The 19,959-nt window shown below is 30.4% G+C and overlaps 1 protein-coding gene and 2 long non-coding RNA genes across 3 annotated transcripts; all 3 read right to left on the bottom strand.

Annotated features, from left to right (window-relative positions):
• Nucleotides 1-1,117: 1,117 nt before the first annotated feature.
• On the bottom strand, nucleotides 1,118-3,777 carry LOC120338292 (uncharacterized). Its single transcript, XM_039406270.2, has 5 exons — nucleotides 3,672-3,777; nucleotides 3,041-3,114; nucleotides 2,606-2,689; nucleotides 2,000-2,194; nucleotides 1,118-1,693 (listed from the first exon to the last, which is right to left on the bottom strand). The coding sequence occupies exons 1-5, from the start codon at nucleotides 3,702-3,704 to the stop codon at nucleotides 1,600-1,602; spliced, it is 480 nt and encodes a 159-aa protein (XP_039262204.2). The 5' UTR covers nucleotides 3,705-3,777; the 3' UTR covers nucleotides 1,118-1,599.
• A 4,810-nt stretch (nucleotides 3,778-8,587) lies between these two features.
• LOC120338096 (uncharacterized) lies at nucleotides 8,588-9,688 on the bottom strand. Its single transcript, XR_013478116.1, has 3 exons — nucleotides 9,605-9,688; nucleotides 9,022-9,198; nucleotides 8,588-8,795 (listed from the first exon to the last, which is right to left on the bottom strand). It is a non-coding gene; the product is annotated as an uncharacterized LOC120338096 (long non-coding RNA).
• A 7,659-nt stretch (nucleotides 9,689-17,347) lies between these two features.
• On the bottom strand, nucleotides 17,348-18,106 carry LOC120337102 (uncharacterized). Its single transcript, XR_013478118.1, has 4 exons — nucleotides 18,050-18,106; nucleotides 17,887-17,957; nucleotides 17,678-17,767; nucleotides 17,348-17,515 (listed from the first exon to the last, which is right to left on the bottom strand). It is a non-coding gene; the product is annotated as an uncharacterized LOC120337102 (long non-coding RNA).
• Between the last annotated feature and the right edge of the window lie 1,853 nt (nucleotides 18,107-19,959).

Here is a 19,959-nt window from a genome sequence, read left to right as displayed (position 1 = left end):
TTGCAAAATGACGATTTGATCAAAATGTTAAGTTATTTTTTCATCGAATATTACATAGGAAACATTATGAATGTGCTCCTTATATTGAAAGGCGTATAATTGATATGTGACGTGTCCGTCTTTCCGTTTTCAGAACTACTCAAGTATTGTCGAAATCAGTCGTGCGTGGTATAAACTATTTTTAAAACTAGTAAACGTTCGATGATGACAATATGTATATTGAATGTTAATTTTGTCGTATTAGCACATGCATAGATTACTTCTGCAATAGTATAATATTAATTTACATGTCATGATTTGATGCGAAAGTACGATTACAGTTTATTGCTTTTTCTATGCTCTCTAGCTCTGAAGGTAAACAAAATAAAATAAAACAAACTTTCAATAAAGAACACGTATTAACAAGGTAGAATGTCAAGAATGTATTTACTTACATACGTTGCGTTGCCGAGTCTCATCGATTAATTTATTTCCGTAACGCAATTGAAGATATGAGAGATGGATTTTAACATAAATCAGAATGTCATAACCTCATAATTCGTATTAAATTTTTATTCTAGTTAATTCTAATAAATAAATATATATTTATATATATATACATTGATTAACCGTGTAATTCAAATGGTTTTGTTGTCAAAGCTTGGAAGACGTCACGTAGTGAAACGAGAAACATTTGTAAGTCCATGTTGGTCGACGGTTCGTCCGGTCGGTGCGGTGGGAAATCACAGGCACAGCCTAAGTCTATGAGCTGTGTTGCTAAAAATTGTCCATATTATGTTTTATATTCGTGAGGATTTTTACGCCAACAGAGCGCTGAAGTTTATAAAAATAAATCTTTTATTTGATACCGGGTTATCCGAATAGGGAATTATTTTACCCTGAGGCTAATGTAGTTCAAATGTAATGTTTCACGGTTCGCATCATGTCTAGCATATGTGTTATTGGATATATATATAAATATATTCAAATTTGTAGGCATGTTTTTATTCAATATCATTTATTCATATATATAATTATAAAAAGTTTAACAGTTCAAAATTCAGAACAAATGATCGCGATGATATAAAGCATCACAAACTTGATATGTCTGAATGAATATTGCAAATTTAAAAAAGCATGTACAAAGTAGTACAAAAATTGTGCAAAAAATTTATACAGTTTCTGTTTTGCAAAAAAAACAATATACAATAATATATCACAGCGGAACATAATTTTATATTATATATTAAAATTTCACGTGGTGTATGTTTTTTTTACATAAATATTAAAGTTATTAAATAAGTTATCACTTCAACAAGTTAGCAGTTTAAAATTTACTATTTCCATTTATGGCAAGAGTCAGGTAAATTTCAAAACATGGCAATATCATTTATCAGGTATTCCGACCGACTTTTACCATTCCTGCATACATATTATGTTAAAATCCAGAAGGATGAAAACAGAATATTTGGCGGTATAATATATTCAAATACAATGAAACATACAGGGTGGGCCGAAAAAAAGAATGGTAAACTTGTTTTGGCCCACCCTGTATATACAGTTATTGTAAATACATGCAAGTTAGGATAAGTAACACAGTGTTTTCAATGACTAAAAGAATTACGATTGAACCCCCACGGTTGGTAAACTGAAAGTTCTTTCATCGAGTGTTTTAAAGATTCTCCAGCGATCTTGTCTTTTAGTTATAACACATCTGAAATAGTGATTTTACTTTATTTGTAAGGATGTATGCAATGCAAACCCTGCTTGGTTTTACAGAAATTTCTTAATTTTTTATCTAGAAGACAACAACGAAGTGGTTGTTATCTCATTAGATGACATTCTGTTTATTCATTACGAGATAATAAGATTAAGATTTTATCACAGTTTCAACGTGAAAATCATAAATAAAATTTTCGCAAAATAATTCAATTATCTATAATTGCTAGTTTTTTCTCTACTTGCTTGAAGTTTGCTTAGACTTTTGGTAAAATAAGTTAAAGTCATAAATTTAACTGACCTGCAAGCTCTTATTATTCTCTCGGTATGCGTGAACAATTTTCCACCTCGTCGCACTTGAAACACCATGTAGGAATAAATAGGTTTAGGTCGAAATCTTGTTAGTGGTAAATTTCTTCTTACTCGAGGTTGTCGACATTTCAACCAACATGTCGCCTCCGTGTATACTGAAGGCGAAATGTTTTGGCATTCGATTCTGAAAACATAAAAATTATTTTATTATTTTGTTCATAATTTCCCGAGAAATACATGTAAATAAGGCATTTGTTCACGTGGATATATTTGGACTATTTAATATATTGAATCCCTCACTAGAAATAATATTATATATTTTACAATTCAAAATCTGGTTTTTTATTTCTGTAATATGCTTTCAGTAGACAAATATCGGTGCAGAGACGCATAAAAATTAAAGAGCTGAAATAACTAAAATCTGTGAATTTATAAATTTTAACTAAGGTACATAAATGGTTAATAATTGGAAATATGTTAGGTTTTTCGAGTGTAAACTTTTTCGTCTTGGAGTTATTGTATCAATCTGATATCGAACAAGTACCTGTACACTACAGTACCGTATGGTATGTACTTTACAAACTAAAGTGCTTACACAAATACAGTGTATGGTGCAAATCCATCCCGCTGAGTACCGTTGTCAATTATTTTACAGTTATGCGCTTTGGAAAATTCAGATCTAAAATAGAAAAAACGATGACTTCAATATAAAATTAAAGTTCAAACATGAGAAGGCTTGTTTTTAATTTTACATTTTTATTAAATATCTTTTGTACAAAAGCAGCATTAGAAAATATAAGATTGGTGACAAAACTGCGATTTTGCCCTTCCTTTGAATGAAAAATTAATTGCCAGGTGACAACTTTGTGGAATAAGTTATAATTCTGTCACAGCCCTATTTCGTATACTACATTCAACGGTTTATTGAATACATTTTTCTTCTCACTCAAAAACCTTAGAGCGCAGGATTGGACGAAGAAATCTAGTGCAAATTATTAAAACAAAAATGTATATAAGTCAGCGTACTCACTCTGGATCAAAACACGTAGTCACATGTAACACGAAGAAAAGACATAATACGAAGACAATTGTGCGTTTGACGATCTGAAACACAAATATATATTTATGTATATATAATAAAGGAAAGATGTTCACAAAATAAGAGATAATAATAATATTACTATTCATATAATATTAACGATCTCAGTGAATATTACAAACTTCCTCTAAAGTATAATAGTGAAACAGTAAAATAGTAAAACTTATAGAGAGGTATTCGTAGTAAAAAATATCATATATAAGAAAAATTATATTATACTGTAAATGTCTTTGGTTCTATCTAGGTCTATCATTGAATGAAAGCACAAATTAAGTTTTATCCATAAATTATTTTTTAAGTTAAACTACAGAATCAACAATTTTTTGTGAAAATTGTTTATTATTGTTCCGATTACTTTGTTTGTATTGTATGAATTTTGTAACAATAATGACGATATTTTTAGATAATAAAACATATTTTCATACATATTTTACCAAGACAAACTATTTGCAATTAGGTGATAAATTGATTTCCTCATTCTTTAATATCATATCCGTAAAATACTCATACATATTGTATTATACTGCACAAAATGTAAGTTATATTTGAATTCAAACATTACCTTCGTTACTCGTTGAGCGGCACAATATTCCATTCTGAAATTGATACTGAAAGCGTTTTGTAGCAAAGTATATACTCAAATAAAATTTGATGATGACTCGATTGTGTAACATTCGTCATTATATACTATTCTGTGTTGTGAAAAACCCCAACTGGACAGCTAGGCAAGAAATACAACAGCCCTAAGGGCAGTAACCACACGCCGGATGAAAGGATTTTTGTGTAACTCTTACTTCTTTTGTTTAAAAAAGTTATTTTCGTGAGAAATTGTCTATATTACATCACTGTCTAACAAGCAATGAAGTCATTTTACAAGTGAGGTAATTTTTTATGTTCAACGGAAAAAATCTTTAAACTTATCTATTAAAGTATGATCTGGAATATTTAAGGCAATATTAATAAATTTCAAAATTGCGCAAATTTTTTTTATTTTTCTGAAACCAATATGAAGGAAGGGTGGAAATAGTAATAAATTCAGGTATTTTTGTAAGTCCTAGTGCACAAATCATACAAAGCATGTTTTATCATAGAGTTTAATATTTACCCTTTGGATTTCTACGGACAATAAGCAATATTAACTGATTATTACTATGAAAATGTGTGTATGATGTAATCAAATGAAATATCTAAAATATAAGTTTTGAATTTAAGACGTATCATCAATTTTAACTAAAAACTTTAACTAAATTTCAGCGCGCGTTTTTCCGAAATAGTTTGTAGACGATTACATCATCTGTTATAAATTCTTCTCTCGTTTTCCCACGCTATTCTCTCGTTTTTTGTTTCATCGGTGGGAACTTGTGGCGGTAATTCCCCGGGTGGATACACCTACCGTAGTTTTGTGATTACTCGATTCGAAAATAGAAACAAAATGAAATGTTACGACGCAACGACACGGGCCTGAATAGTGAAAGAATTGATACTGATATCAGTACGTTCGGTGGACTATATGATTTTAAATCTATGTTCAAGTATTACAACCCAAGCAAAACATATAATTTTTACCTTTCATGTTTCTTCTCATACGATACGTAGATACATTTCGATTTTGCAAGCACTACTTGACAATTCTCTTTATTATAAATCGAATTTTGTATATTGGGATAAAGTATATATTAAAACCCGTATTGAATTGACCATGGTGGTAAACAAGCTTTGTGAATAGTATAATTTCTTTCTTGAATAATGGAACGGGACATTTTATATTACCTATATACCAACTTCATCCGCTGCTTCATCATTTCAAACAAATTTGTAATCATCACGGCATCAAAAGACTATAAATTACTTGTACATTAACAACACCTTTTGATAAAATTACAATGCCGAAACCAAATTACTATTTACGTATCTCAACCTATTTACGATTCCAGGAAAATCTGCCTCAAGCATAAAGTTTATTTATTTTTTAGTAAAACAATATATGGTTGCTGTCGTGTTTGTCATGTTTTAAAATAGATTTGTGAAACATTTACAAAGTTTAGATTTCGATTTTAAAAAATATTACATTTTATAAAATTCTCGATGCGGGCCAGTTTTATGAAATTTTCCACTGAAAGTTCTAAGCAATTTTCTGCGCGGAAGCGCATTTATTGATCAGTATCGCAACGTGCGTGCGTTCTTATGCTTTTCAAACATGGTCCATATCAATAAGTAATGACTTATTGTTGTCAAATATAGGTAATATATCTTATAAGCCTTCTATCACGAATTCGGTATATTAGAAAAATCAATCGAACATTTATTTCTTAAATAATATTAAACTAAGCGTGACATAAAAACATGTTCACGCCAGTCCATGTGAGTACAAATTGAAAAAGAATCAATAATGCAAAATAATATTAAAAAAGTAACAAGTATAGTTTATTAATTCTTGCCGTTGCTCGTGATTCTAAATATTATTTTTTAATATTTTTTTAAAACCATCAAGATTCCAAAACTGGATTTCTACACAATTAACGGCACACATTAGTTTTTGTTTTTCATAAATTCATATAAATGAATTTTAAAATAAAAGATAAAACATTGTCTTTATATAATAACTTAATTGTAAAAAAAAACTGAAATGCATCATTAAATAATGATGGTAATATTCAGAAAGCATGGTTGTACATTAAATATTATTTGTTTGGAAAAAAAACTTATTTTTGAGCATTTTGTTACATAGTGATCCCATTTACCCATACTTTGAAATAAACAGATTGGTGAAAATTATTTTGTGGGCTACTAATTATGAGATTGCAATTTTCTTCAAGGGATAATCATTTATAATTTTGGTGATATTTGCATTGATGCAAGTGCTTACTAACTTTAATTTCGAAGGGTTATACAAAATGGAAATATACATATCAATATAAAAAAAACTACGTTTTTTTAGATTGCTCGAAATACATTGCTTTTTATGCATGCGCATAGGAAATCAAACATTTCATGATTAGCTCGTGTTAGCATCGGGACGTCTGCCAAAAAGGCCTAGGGAATATTGATATTTCCTATTTCGGACGTCATGGAAACACCTCTTGATGATATCATAAGCCACAATATCAACAGTATTGAATTAGTTACGTTTCGTGTTAGTGCCTGCATATTTATAAATAGGTAAGTCTGCAAAAAAGGCCTAGGGGAAATCAATGCTTCCAATTTTAAAAACCATAAAAATTACTTTTGATGATGTCACAGAAAGCTGTGTTTACATCATTGTTTAAATTACGTTTTGTGTTTTTATTGTTTTTCATTGAACAGATTCACACGAAAAATAAACCTGGGAAATATAACATGCTTTGCTTTTTTTTATTTGTTGTTTCGAGACGATGTAATGGCGGAACGAAACACGAAAGCTTATCAGTATATCGAAAAGTGAACTTGGAGCTCATATACTGCCATGAGGCAATCTAAAGTTTTCACTCAAAAATACAATCACAATCATTTAATTGTATCTATTGTTTTGTAATGTGTGTTGTGCTTAAGTGATGCAGTAACTATTATAAAATAACGATTTTGGAAACTTCGGTATATTATTTTCATGTGGAATATTTCAAATTTTAATTTATCCGCGTGGTTGTTAATTTTTTACACAGCTCATATACTGTTATGTCCTACTCAGATTCCTCTATCCATATTCGCAGCATTTATTTGTTGTAAGAAGTAATTAACTGCGTGTAACGCGCATGACGACCTAATATGTCTTACTACATTACATATAGCAGCAGGAAGTGTCCTCGGGGAATATATAATATTCTTTCTAGATGAAATCAATTACTTTTTATTTTATCATGGCAACTGTTTACATCATCAACTTGATTACGTGTGTTTCGTTAATTTTGCTATTAATATTATAAAATGAGAACCGTAAAAATAATCGGGGAAAGTTAGCATTCAATTCGATTCCAGTTGCGCATAAATTTAGAAAATATTCAACCTAACTGAGAAAAATATCTTAGAAGTTATTAAATGCTTTGATGGTGAAATTGAATTCAGTTTTTATTGACAATTGATACTTTTAAATCACCGGAATGTTTTTTTTATATCTACAGAAATACATGCTTCAAGTTCCATTGCGGTTATGCCTCAAATGGAAAGAAGAAGTATATTTACAATTTCTGTCCACAATGAATATCATGTTCGTAAATGTATTCATGACAGAAATAAAGGTTCATGACAGAAATAAAGTCAATGAAAATCGTACATTTTTAAAGTCAGTTCAATGAAATCTTTCGATTCTACCTATTAATTACAATAATCCTAGAAATACTTTCAAATAGACACCCGATAGAATGTTTTAAATTGTATGTTTCGATTATTAGTTGTGTTTTGTGAACATCTATACTTTGACTGCAGAATTGAGTGCTCCTTTGTTTAGTATTTTCTATTACGACGTTGATATATTTGTAAATTGTATCTCTAACACAAAAATGCATAGCAATGCTGAAGAGATTGGCGCTCAAACGTGGCGGAGGGGAAAAGCTTGATAAAATAAAACGTTTTAAGCTTTAAGCTTTTAAGTGATAAAAATTTGAACTTGATTGATTCATAATTTGCTAAGAAAATTAGTATTTTAACAACAACAGCAGCTTAAATCTCAACAGTAAAACCTTGATTTTATTAAAGCTACCCATAGGTTGAATTCGTATTGTAAAGGTAAATCTAGAAAATATAATGAATTTATCATGTATGGGTTATATAATTTAGATATAATTGAATTAATCATGACAGAGTAACCCCTGTTCTGTAAATTGTGGTAATTTGTGTAGTAGAATAGAGCACAAACCGAAGTGGCCTCACAAACAAACCGCAGTGAAAAATTCGTATACATGGCAATTTTTCATTTCAAAAAGACATAGCACTGCATGATATGTAGTGAAAAACTTCCATATACCTGAAAAATTTCAAAAAAGATTTTTTAAAAATTTGAAATGGAAATTACAAGTTTTTCAAACTACCTTAATAGCTTAATTTTTAAGACTGTTATATGTTTATTGAATAGAACGTTTTTGATCTTTGAAATCTAAATCCTTATTCAGGTATTTTTATACGTGCGCATAATTTATGAAAATGAAGTATACTGTTTGCAGCAGCTTTTTTTATAAAAAATTCAGGTTTCAATATCGCGATATATTCGCATTTTTAGAAAAAACATTTTTATGTTACCCTAACCGATACCCGAACAAACATCGTGCAATACCCTTGATTATACGCTTTTAAAGATAATTACTATTACTGCTAGCGTATATGTATCTCCATCATAATTTTCATTCGTCTGCTTTCGATGTAATATTATCATATTACCACGTCATAGCCAATATATTTCATCTGCATTGTATTTATTGTAGAATAAAGTAAAATCAAAAACGGTTATTAAAAATCTTAAACAAGCAGAAACGTAAACGCTAATTTACTATAACTGTAGTTTTACAATCTCAATACTATTCAATCTAAAAAAATATAAAATAACACGACATTAAAAAACAATATACTTGAATTATGAATTATACTTCTACATTACTAGAAATATGGTTCATTTATGATTTTTTGTTTTTGCTTTTTTTTTTCGTTCTTTCTTTGGCCAGTTCTTGTCTTTTGCTTTCTTCCATGCTTTTGTTTTGTTTGTTTTCCCCGTTTAATGCATCTAGTATCCCGAAGTAATTGAATACATTAAGTTTTTATTATGGCAACTTTATTGTTGCTCAATATTTAACTAATTAAATAAATATTTTAAAAATTAGGAAGCTAGCATTTTATGATTTCAATATTGCCTAATATTGATATAAATAATACGATTCACTTCCAAATTTATTTACCCTCATCTTTAGGAATAGGCGAGCTTATATAAATATATAAGTTCAATTTTTCACCTGCATGAAATTGTTACGGAAAGCTCTATTTTTCCTTCAATTCTGCTGTCAAAAGTTTGAACACAAGAAATTGGGTCCGGACGATATTTTTTCTTTGACAGCAGTTTTCCCGTCCGAGGATCTCGACAAGTGGAAGAGCATGTTGCGTTTGTAAATTCAAAATGCTTGCATTTAATTCTAAAAAATTTATTTTTGTAGTTATATTTACTGATTTGCTTAACTTGAAGTTCTAGGCTATTATCAGATGGGAGAAATGAAGGCGTCAACAGACACTGTAGGAACTGTGTATTTATGTGAAAAATGAGTCAAAGATGCCAGTAAGTAGCGGTTGACAAAAGACTTGGAACAAGTTAGATCAAAACTGTCAAATTAAAATTCGAAGAGAGAGATTCTATCAAAGCGAAAGTTTATTTTTGACACCTTTTTTTCTTAGAAAGTTCCTTGGCAAAAATCTCTACATTGTATAAATAATATCTAACAGAAAATCTTGTGAAACTACCAACAACCATTTTTGATGAAGAAAGAAGAATGTTCTGACAAATAAACTTTTAAACTAAAAAATTAAATTAGGAAAAAAACTCACTGTTTTGTGTAGTAAGGAGCAAATCCGTTTACACGTCTATGTGTATGTGTTACTAAGCATTCGTGAGCAGAAGACAACGGAAAGCTGTAATAAAATGAAACTATTTAGATTTGTTAAACAATAAGTCTTATCTGAGTTTTGAAACAATGAAGAAGATGACGTCGAAATTGATTGAATATATTTATCAATTTCCCGTTGTATGAATGTAGCCTACGTTCATCCGATTTGAGCTGGATAGTGTGGTATTGTATGTAAATATATTATTAAAATTGCAAATCCAAATATCAACTTGAATTATTTGAGCATAACGAATTTGGTCATGACAACACTTGAATACATGAAATAATATACTTACTCAGTACCGGACGCTGGTGTTGATGGCACTATTGCGTAAAGAAGAAGCAATGTCGCAAAAATCTGCAACAAAAAGTAAAACCAGATACTTCAGTCAGTTAGCTTTTTTAAATTAAGCATTTTAAATTTCTAACATGCTAGTCAATAGTTTAAATTTAAATATTATAATTTAATTTAGATACTGTTGATAATAATCCTTACTTGTAAACATGACCTTTCCATTTTAGACCTATTTTTGCCGTTGCTCTATATTTCATAAAAATGATGCTGTTCGTCTTTCGGGCTGCATTAAACAAGGTATACCTAGAAAAGGCATCGCACTCAATTTAAAGCCAGAGAAGCAATCAAAGGTCCTAAAACTATGTAAATATTGTTTTAATTAACTGAAAAGCCATCGAATCACAAGTCATGTATATGATTTCATCTGTCAAACATTTCTTTTGGTATGTTTGTTTTATACAGAGAAATATGCTATCATTAAGCCTGATATTTGTCTTTAATTTCCCCCTATTCTGATCAGCTTCATTCGTGTGTGCTTAAACATAGAGACACAAACCAAATATGCAGTCAACGTAATTAGCTAGCAAATTTTTATATGCATATTGTACTTTGACTTGTCGATTTATTGGTCTTCCATTCCAAAACTTATATTTTAACTATATTATCTGATGAAATATTGCACAATTGTCTTCTTTTTTGATATATTTAGCTATTGTGTCAAGGTCATTAGCCAAGGTAGGCGGAAGCCTGGGGTCTCGGGTCTTGGGGGCCTCGGCATTTAATTTTTAATTGTTTCATTTATATTTTCTCAGGTTGTTTTTGACCTTCAGTTACAGCTTTAGTTACAGCTGGGTTTCTTAAACTTGAAGTTTATTTTGAATTTAACTTACTGTACAATCTATTTGGGTTATTAATGTACGTATATTGCCTGAAATTTCGTATTTCACAGAATTCAAAATTTGATTATGACGCAATAATGTATTTAACATGCCATTCAAAAGCCTACCAAGTCGACATAATTGATTCCATGGATCTTTGTGACGCATTCGTTAAAGATGGTTCTCACAAATGAAATAACCTAGGACAGTGCTTAATTGTCAACCTTTTTCGAAATGGCATACCCTTCCACAATGCTGGTACACCCCAGCCATCACACATTTTTATTCGATAAAAAAACACAATGTTTAGTTTATATGTAATTGATTTTTCTTGGGCGATTTTTCATAACAAAGATGATTATATAGAACCTTTGATAATGCCCGCTGCAAATTTCCACAAAATTTTGACTACCATGAAAAATCAGAAAAGAAATTACTTTTTCCGTAGACGCAAAAAAAGCTCAAATAGGATATTAGAAATTTCATGTCAATGTCCAATTTATTAAACTACAGTCTCACTTAGAGTGCAAAATTCCCCGTGAGTATGGTATATATTTAGTTCCGCTAATACAAACAATAGTGAACAATAATAATATAGTCAATAATGGGGAAGCGTTACAAAGAAATATTTTAACAATTTTTTGCAAAAGATTTTTATTATCCTAACGTTTATGCTCTTTCATAAAGACATTATAGAAAAAGATATAATTTACAAAAAAATAAATTGGGGTATCGCACTCATTCATATGGGGGGATTTTTATATCTATTACTGGCGGGTCAAATCAATACATCAATTTCAGATCAAGTAAGTTTACATTTAAAATAGGTCGCTTGGAATTTGTACATTCGAATTATTTGCTTTGTAACAGTATCTTTAGAGTTTATTGTGCGCGGGTCACTTCAACTAGCATCGGGAACACGTCATTGTGATATTTGTCTACAATACATTTGTCGAGTTGCATCAGCTGATTTGTGGTTCTCTCGTTTTATTACACTTTTTCCTTATGATTCTCGACAACGGGGGAATGTATTTGTGTGGACTTTCCGCTTCGCGATTGACCTCAATGCTTGCCATGCTGGTACATTTTCGACATCCTGCTGCCGTCTACCTTTTAAAGCTGTATTCTAAAGTTGTATCGACGATGGGAATACCACTTCATTGAAATTTGGCATAAAATAGAAAAAATATAAAATAGCATAAGAAACAAGTACTTAATTCTCGACACCAACTTCACCCTGCATTTGTCCGCTCCATAAGAGCTTCATAGGAAAGTAAATGTGAAAAACATTAAAAATCAATCTAATTCAAAAATGTGAAGACTACTTAAGAGGATAATTTCATAAAATCCGTAGTTATACACATTTATTGTAAAACTATATATTTACTAAAATAAACCTCGCTAACTTAGAGGTCAGTCGACTGAAATTTATTCAGACCCAAAACTTGTGATTCGATATGTAGTGAAATTATCTTAATATTACTATTACGTCTTTGCGATATAACAATCGTATTACATAAGGCGGCACTGTGTACAGGTTTTTACATGGAAATTACGAAAGTGCTAATAATGGCTGCATGCGCAAACAGGTGTCGTAATGGTCATTTTACTTTGGCCGGAATTTCTGCTCTTAGCGATTCGGAACACAGACCTTTTATTGCTCTTAATCTCAATGTAACCATCGATGATTTCAAATTGACATACTCAATTGACAATCGGCTCACTGTTAGAGCTATTATAGAATCCCGACGATTTTTGTGACACACACGTGTAATTTTAAAGTTTCATTGTTGAGTTAGAGTTATTCGCCGCGTCTTCTGCGGCGGCTTTGTATAAAAGTCGGCATGATAGGTTTTCAAAATAATACGATCCATATTTGAGTAATATACATTGCATAATATAAAAGGTATAAGCAACATGAAACATAAGCAACATTTGAAATAATACGGAACTCAAAATATTTCAGCACATATAATAGATAATAAGCAAAAACTTGATACCTCCGTAAATCAACAATTATTATACACTTCAATGAAGTAACAAATCAAGATTGATTTACTGCTAAAACAATAAAATAGAATACTTTTCTAGTTTTTAAACTATGCGTCAAACACGGCCATTTGCTCAATTAGGTATTCTGTTGAAAACGTTAGGTGAAATTACGAGTCATTGGTATTTTTTCTTTTTTTTTCCTCGCCGAGCTTTTCTATCATTGCTTATCCCCTTCTTTGTCCCCTTCCTACAAATTCCTGGCTACGCAAGTTATCAACTTTCACGCATCTTCAATGAGTAAATATAAAATTTGGATTAATCCTTTTGTTTTAACTTTTTGTCGTTTCAAATAACATTATTATTTTTATTTTCAAAATTATTCGGGATGTTAGTGAGAAACCATTCCAGAAGCATGGAATATTACCAATATAAATATAAGTAAACACCTGCATGCAACTGTCAATGTTTGTGTAATCGATACGTTTCGGCTTCCAAAATGTTCCACGTAGACTACTTTTTCTGGTTTGTATTCTCTACCAGACAGAAGTTTGCCGTTTTGAGGGTCCTGACATCTTGCAGATGAACATGTCGCGTTTACAAACAATGATGGTGAAAGATTTCTACATTCAATTCTGAAAGCATTAAGTAATTGAGCTACTTTGGGCTATGATATACAATGATATTGCAAATACGTATAAAATGGTATTAGAAGATATTTCACTTACTTTTCTACGTAATAAGTTGCAAATCCATTGGTCACTGATTCCGTTTCGACAACTTTGCATTTGTGCGTGTTTAAAAATTCTGAACTGTTAACGTAAAATGTGACAGTAGATTAAGTTTGTGTGAAAAAGTAATAGAAAAATGGATTTATAAATTAAATATATAGTATTTCTAATTCTATTCATATCTATTTGAGGAATTACGATTTGGAAGTTCAACAATAAAAGTATTTTTGATTTATAATTATGAAATCCTCACGTTTAGAAATTAAGTTTAGATAATATTTAGACTCTTACTCGGGGTCAAATGCTGATATGCTCAAGACGCAAATGGTGAAAATAGTAGAAATCTAAATATAAAAAAATAGGTTTATATTTCCATTTACCGACTTGAACATTTGAAGATATCTACTGTCTCAATAAGACGATAAAATAAACATTTGATTACTGTGCATTAAATTTTATCGACTATGTCACGACAAAATTGCTCCGATTTATTGATCATTGTACTCGGTATTATAACTGTAAAAAATCGAGTATAATTTGAATAAATTTTGAACTATTTGCTGTGATTAGTAGAAATTCTTTAGGAATAATATATTAAAAGCTTTCGAGGTAGGTTTAGGGCCCGAGATATGACATTTAGGCTCAGAATTATCTTGACTTACCCTTAACTGGATTTTTAAGTTTGCCATCCTGGTCAGTTTTTATCATGTAAAATTTAAAAGAAAACTCCAACGTTTGATCCAAGTTGTAAATTCAGTGCGTATGTCTGTTTTTCAATCTTTTTCAATGATGTCAATGTCTTAATGTCTTTTCGTAGAGTGATATTTAGGAGATACTTTCCTAGAATTTATACCTATCTAAGTGGATATTACCAACCCCAAAACGGGAAATTGCCAATATAAATATTAGCCAAAACTGATATATTTTGGTAAATTGAACAATTATAGTATATTATAGATATTTTTTTTTTGATGGCGGTTATTTTCCGACATGCTAAACAAAAGTCATTCAGCGTGAATCGTACGTGGGTTCAGTGGAATATTTGTGTTAGATATGATGTAACAATTGATAATACTCTGTCCTCCAGTAGCCCCAGTCAATGTTCAAGTTTGAACTGACTGTTAACTTTTGTCCTTCGATGTGAGGTTTATCAAATTTAAAATCGTTAGAGCGTAACCCACTCGCTGGTGTTTAAATCTACCTGAAATTTAAACATTTTTGCACATGCTGTTGGTATCGATTCCGTGTTTGCGCTATTATATTTTAAAGAATATTTCGCCCACAAAAAATTTCGGAAAAAATTTGGAATTCCCTTTCCCCTATTATGATTGTTGAAATTAATGAAGTACTGCAAAATAAATCGAATATAACTAAACCAGAGAGTAACATACTCTATCGTTTATGACAAAACGTCTGAAAATAGAATTCAAGGTCTAAACTTCGGCTTTGCTTTTCTAATCTCCATTATGTTAGTATCATAAATTTAAGAATGTTGAGATTGCATGGTTTGTCTCGAATGTATACAAATGTAACGTGAATCATAATAAATAATGTTCACGGTTCAACATTCAAAACCTAATTCTATCACATGACTGACGTGTAGTTCATGGTTTAATGTAATTAGCCCTTTGACAAGATTTGTTTTGATTTCGTAACAGTATAACCCAAAATAGGCCTAATCGTGACATAAACCAATTTAGTTTGATATTGAATTATTCAACTTGGTTTTAAATGTGTCACGCATGTACAAACGGGCAAGTAAGGTCTTCTCCATATTGTAACATTATTCTCTCGTTTTAGTATCATTTCTCTCGTTTGTATGTCATTTTGGGGAAATTAACTCGAGAATTCCTTTTCTAATTATGTGAATAAAATTGTGTTAGAAAAGGTATATACATAAAATGAACAGTTATATAAAACGCCTTCAAATGAATATCATATAACAATATATTACGAAAAAGAATCAGATTCGTAATCCAAAAAAGACTCCCATGCTGAAGATATTATATATTTTAGGTCCATTTATCAATTCTAGTAAATCTGAAACTGATCATATACTAATTTTTGCGCGGTAAATATTCAAGCACAAATTATGCGCTAAAGATATTTAATGTATAATGTTTTATGAATATCTATTTGATAAATGTATTCGAACTTTTATTCAATGTAAAATTTAACTTCAAGTTATTGAAAGTTGCAAATTTGCTGATTTTCGATTACAAGCTTGAATGGAAAATAAAAATAAAAATTACTCTAAATTGAAAGACTGGGTTGAGCTTATCGAACTAATTTTTAGAAATTATTTGTCTGTATTTTATTTAATGTATAATATACTTCATTTTATGTTTCGACGCATGAGTATTGTTATTATCCGTGTAAGTAGATCCCATTGTTGTTTATTAATTTAAATCTACGGCGTAAGACAAGCCTCAATATTTTCGTCAATTTCTATTGAGCAATGCAAAAGCGATACATAAATAGTTAAGGAAAACTTATTAGGGATATTTTGCAACAAAATTTCATGAGTCCAAAGTCGCAAAATTTACCTTTTGGACATTAGACGCAACTTAGTTGCATCATTAGATTAATTACGTCGTACGCATGGTTTCTAGATAAATATCAATCATGGATATCTGTGACCTAGTATAAAACCAGGGAAGTTTTATATGTTAAGCTGGTGAGCGATTGTAGTTCCGCAATTTTAGAACCAAAACATGTCCGGCAATATCTATTTACTTGGCTATAATTAGGAATATTTCACTACATGTTGCAATATTGTAAGCTTCATATTATTCACAAGCTATGATACCACTTCAAAGCTCAACGTAATTCTTCATATTACGGGGAAAACCGTTAAGCCATCAAGGTCCTAACGCTTTCCTAAATTCTATATGCAACTGAAATTTGCATGATGATTGGCATTTGTATTACTGAATTTTTGAATAAGTATTTCTTTGTATTCAAGGTTCACATGTAATGTAATCCAAAACCTCATACATTAGAACATTTTATAATAAAATTTGCAACCAATTATACACAATATACTTTCTTTCAACGTCAAGTTAGTAATGACGAATGTTTCTACGAAAATCTCATAAATATAAGTGACTACTAGATAAATTAAAGTGTAATAAATAAAATGAGAGCATAATAGAAGCTATGTGCGAATAAATATTAAATAAGGTTTTAACATTGCATACACGAGGGAAATTTAAATAGTAAAAAATAAAACTAGAATCTCATAATGCTGTCCTTGAATAATATTCTCCTTTTCACCATAAAATATCTTAGCAGTCAATTTCAATATTATCTCTGTATTCGTCAGAATATCTGACACACCTGGAAAAAGATTTCTTTTAAATTCAAATAATTTATTAATTGCTACTTGATATATAGTGTGTAAGAATTTAGAGATTTAGACTTTTCTACATCTAAATTTTTATGAAATTAAAATAGAAACTAGACTTAATTAAAATAATTTTATCTTGATATCTTTCCTACTGCTTAAAATGTGTTTTATAAGCAAGCATATCTGATAATTAGCAGTAACATCAGATTTTCCCTACCAGAAAAAAAACACTAAGTGAGAGAGAAAACTGGGTTAAAATGTTAAAAATATGGTACTCCAGCGGTATGTGTACCAGGTTAGGGTTAGGACATATTTATATTCTAATTTTATATATTTTAGTTTTATTACCAGTCCCATTGCCAGCTTTTAGATAGAATCACATAAGAAAAATAAGCAAAAAATAAAATGTTTTACTTGCAGCCCTTGGCCAGTTTAATTCTAATTTTTGAAATTTGTCCTCTTTTTCGGATTTGAAAAGTTTCACAAACAAGAATCGGTTGCTGTTGATATATTTCGGATAAAAACTGATTAGTAGAAGGATCTTTGACATCTTGTAGAACATGTTGTGTTGGAATACATTGAAGGAGAGATATTGCGTCCACAATCAATCCTGAAAATATTAGCATTAAAGATTACAGGTAGAGCATTTGCGCAACTTTATTTCTTATATATTATATTCTGAGTTGAATTTTTCATTTTTCGTATTTTGATTGCTGCACTTGTAGTGTTACTTCTAAAAAACAACATTTGTAATTTATTTTGTTTTACTTACCATTGCAGGGTGTAGGGAGCAAATCCATTGTTATATTCAATATCCAACGTTTCCAAATGCTTGCAATCGTACAGTTTTGAAAATTCAGAGCTAAAATCAATATATTTGAAAAAAGTTAAAAACACGTAATAACAGTTTTGTACATCAAAGTAATACCTGTTTAATTTGATATAAATCACAAGAAAGTAGATAATACAATTACAACTTACTCAGGATCGAATGCTAATGTGTTGTGTCCAAAAAAGTGTATCATAGTAATAATCATTGTAAAGATTTTTGTCTGTGAAAAAAAGAAATCGGAAAGTTTTAAACAACACAATGCGTATATTAGAACAAATATATTTGAGATCTAACAAAAATTATAAAACTTACGGCTGTGCTAATAAATGAGATCTTCATGTTTCTTTGTCTTTTCTCCAAAGTAAATTCTCCTTTTCTTCAACACACTGGTCAGATTTCTTACATTTCTCATTAGCGCGCGAGTGTTATTTATACAGAAACTTTTTCCCATATTTACCTTTAGTAATATCCAAGTTTTTACCGGAGTATAAGTTAATTTGGAAAAATATTGTTTTGATACAGGAAAACCAATATTCCCTACGTATAATATCTTGGAAGGTACTTTCCAAATTACGTAATCGCAACTTCGATTGGTACTGCAGGTTTCTACAAAGCATTACGAATGACACTCCTGGGATTGCGCATGCAATTTGATCTGAAATTCTTCTGAACTCTCTGTATGACAGCAGCATGAAAAACGAGAAATATGCCATCACAAAACGCCATCCAAGTTAATTCACAACGTGATTTTCAACAACAATTTATAAAAAAAATATCCATTTAGCTATCATCTTTGTTATTTTCAATATTTTTAGAATGCATGTTCATGTTGACGCATATTTAAAATGAATTAAATTGAAACGATGTTTGTGTAGAATGTAGATCGTTATTTTTTGAACTTTTCATTATATTCCATTTTATAATATTTTAATACAGGAAAACAATCTGAATTGGATACCTTTCATTCAATTTAGAACACCTCGTGACAAACGTCTTTATAACAAAGTAAGTAATTCGGGTACATTCAAATCTTGCAACAAACTGCGTTGATAAAAACTGCTGAAAACTTGACGTATGTCATCTCAGTATCTTATTCGTCACGTAGAACGTGAATAACATTTACGTGTTGATTGCATTCGAAACCAATGTCGTCTAATTACTCCCTGAAAGCAATAGTGGCATTTAAAATTCGTGGTGATGCAACAAGCATATTTAGTTGAAATAATTGCGCTTTGGGGAATACAAACGATTTCACTAGAGGCGAATCATATCGTCAACAATCATCCGTTGTTTATTATTGTATCTAAAGTTCATAATTTGCTTTCTTGACAATGCGAATAGATATTATATCCTCCTATACTATCTGTGATATGGAATAAACATTTTGTTTTGTGATCATATACATACTAAATGGCCGTGTCTATGCCTCCCTGTTCATTGTCGGGTGAAATTGATCACTTTTAGTTAGTAATGAAACGTTCTGAATTATAACAAAAGAGAAGAAGCATGTCCTATCGCGTTATGGGAGTTATTAAGAAGTGTGGAAAAATTCTTTTAAAGCATGATGATATTTGGCAAACAAGATTCGGTAGTATGCACCAGATCGTAATAAAGAATCAATGATTAAGCAAATGACACTTGATTTTTTTCCTACGATTAAACATATCTTTGACTGTCTTTGATTATGCCAATTGGATATATATATATATATTTATATGTTATGAATATGTAAGTACATAAATAAGGAAAAAAATAATATATATACATATACACTTTCAAATAAACATATGTTCTTCAAATGCATTAGAATAAATAGGAGGAGAAGAGTTTCTTGTTAAAGTAATAATAAATGATGTCATTAGACGCTTCTTTCGTGATTTGCAAAGTAATGACGAGGAACACGCAATTTGAGATCTTTGTAAAGGTTTCAAAACGATCTACTTCAGAACGACTGTACCAACTAATGTATTTTCGTTGTCGCTAGAAGGCTATTACTTTTATTTGTTTCAAAAATACCTGCGGCCTGTGTGGTATACGGTATTTAATGCATGTGTGATCCCGTCATAAAAATTAAAAATTACACAGCGTGTGGAGGTTTTCGCGTTCTGGTGGTCAGTCGAAGTCTTGAAGACTATGAGTACCGAATTGATACCCGTACTACTTTGTTGTGGCCTACGTGACCGTATATTTGAGCACTAATATCTTGTTATTTAAACCATTCT

This window comes from Styela clava, chromosome 10 (assembly GCF_964204865.1).
Source record: "Styela clava chromosome 10, kaStyClav1.hap1.2, whole genome shotgun sequence".
Taxonomy (NCBI): Eukaryota; Metazoa; Chordata; class Ascidiacea; order Stolidobranchia; family Styelidae; genus Styela; species Styela clava.
Note: the sequence above shows the minus strand (reverse complement) of the source record. Positions and strands in the feature narration are given on the sequence as shown.

Coding starts and splice junctions, on each gene's coding strand:
- LOC120338292 (XM_039406270.2), bottom strand. CDS start 3,704: ATGGAATATTGTGCCGCTCAACGAGTAACGAAG. Junction 3,115..3,671: donor CCGCTCAACGAGTAACGAAG/GTAATGTTTGAA, acceptor TTTGTGTTTCAG/ATCGTCAAACGCACAATTGT. Junction 2,690..3,040: donor ACTACGTGTTTTGATCCAGA/GTGAGTACGCTG, acceptor TTTCTATTTTAG/ATCTGAATTTTCCAAAGCGC.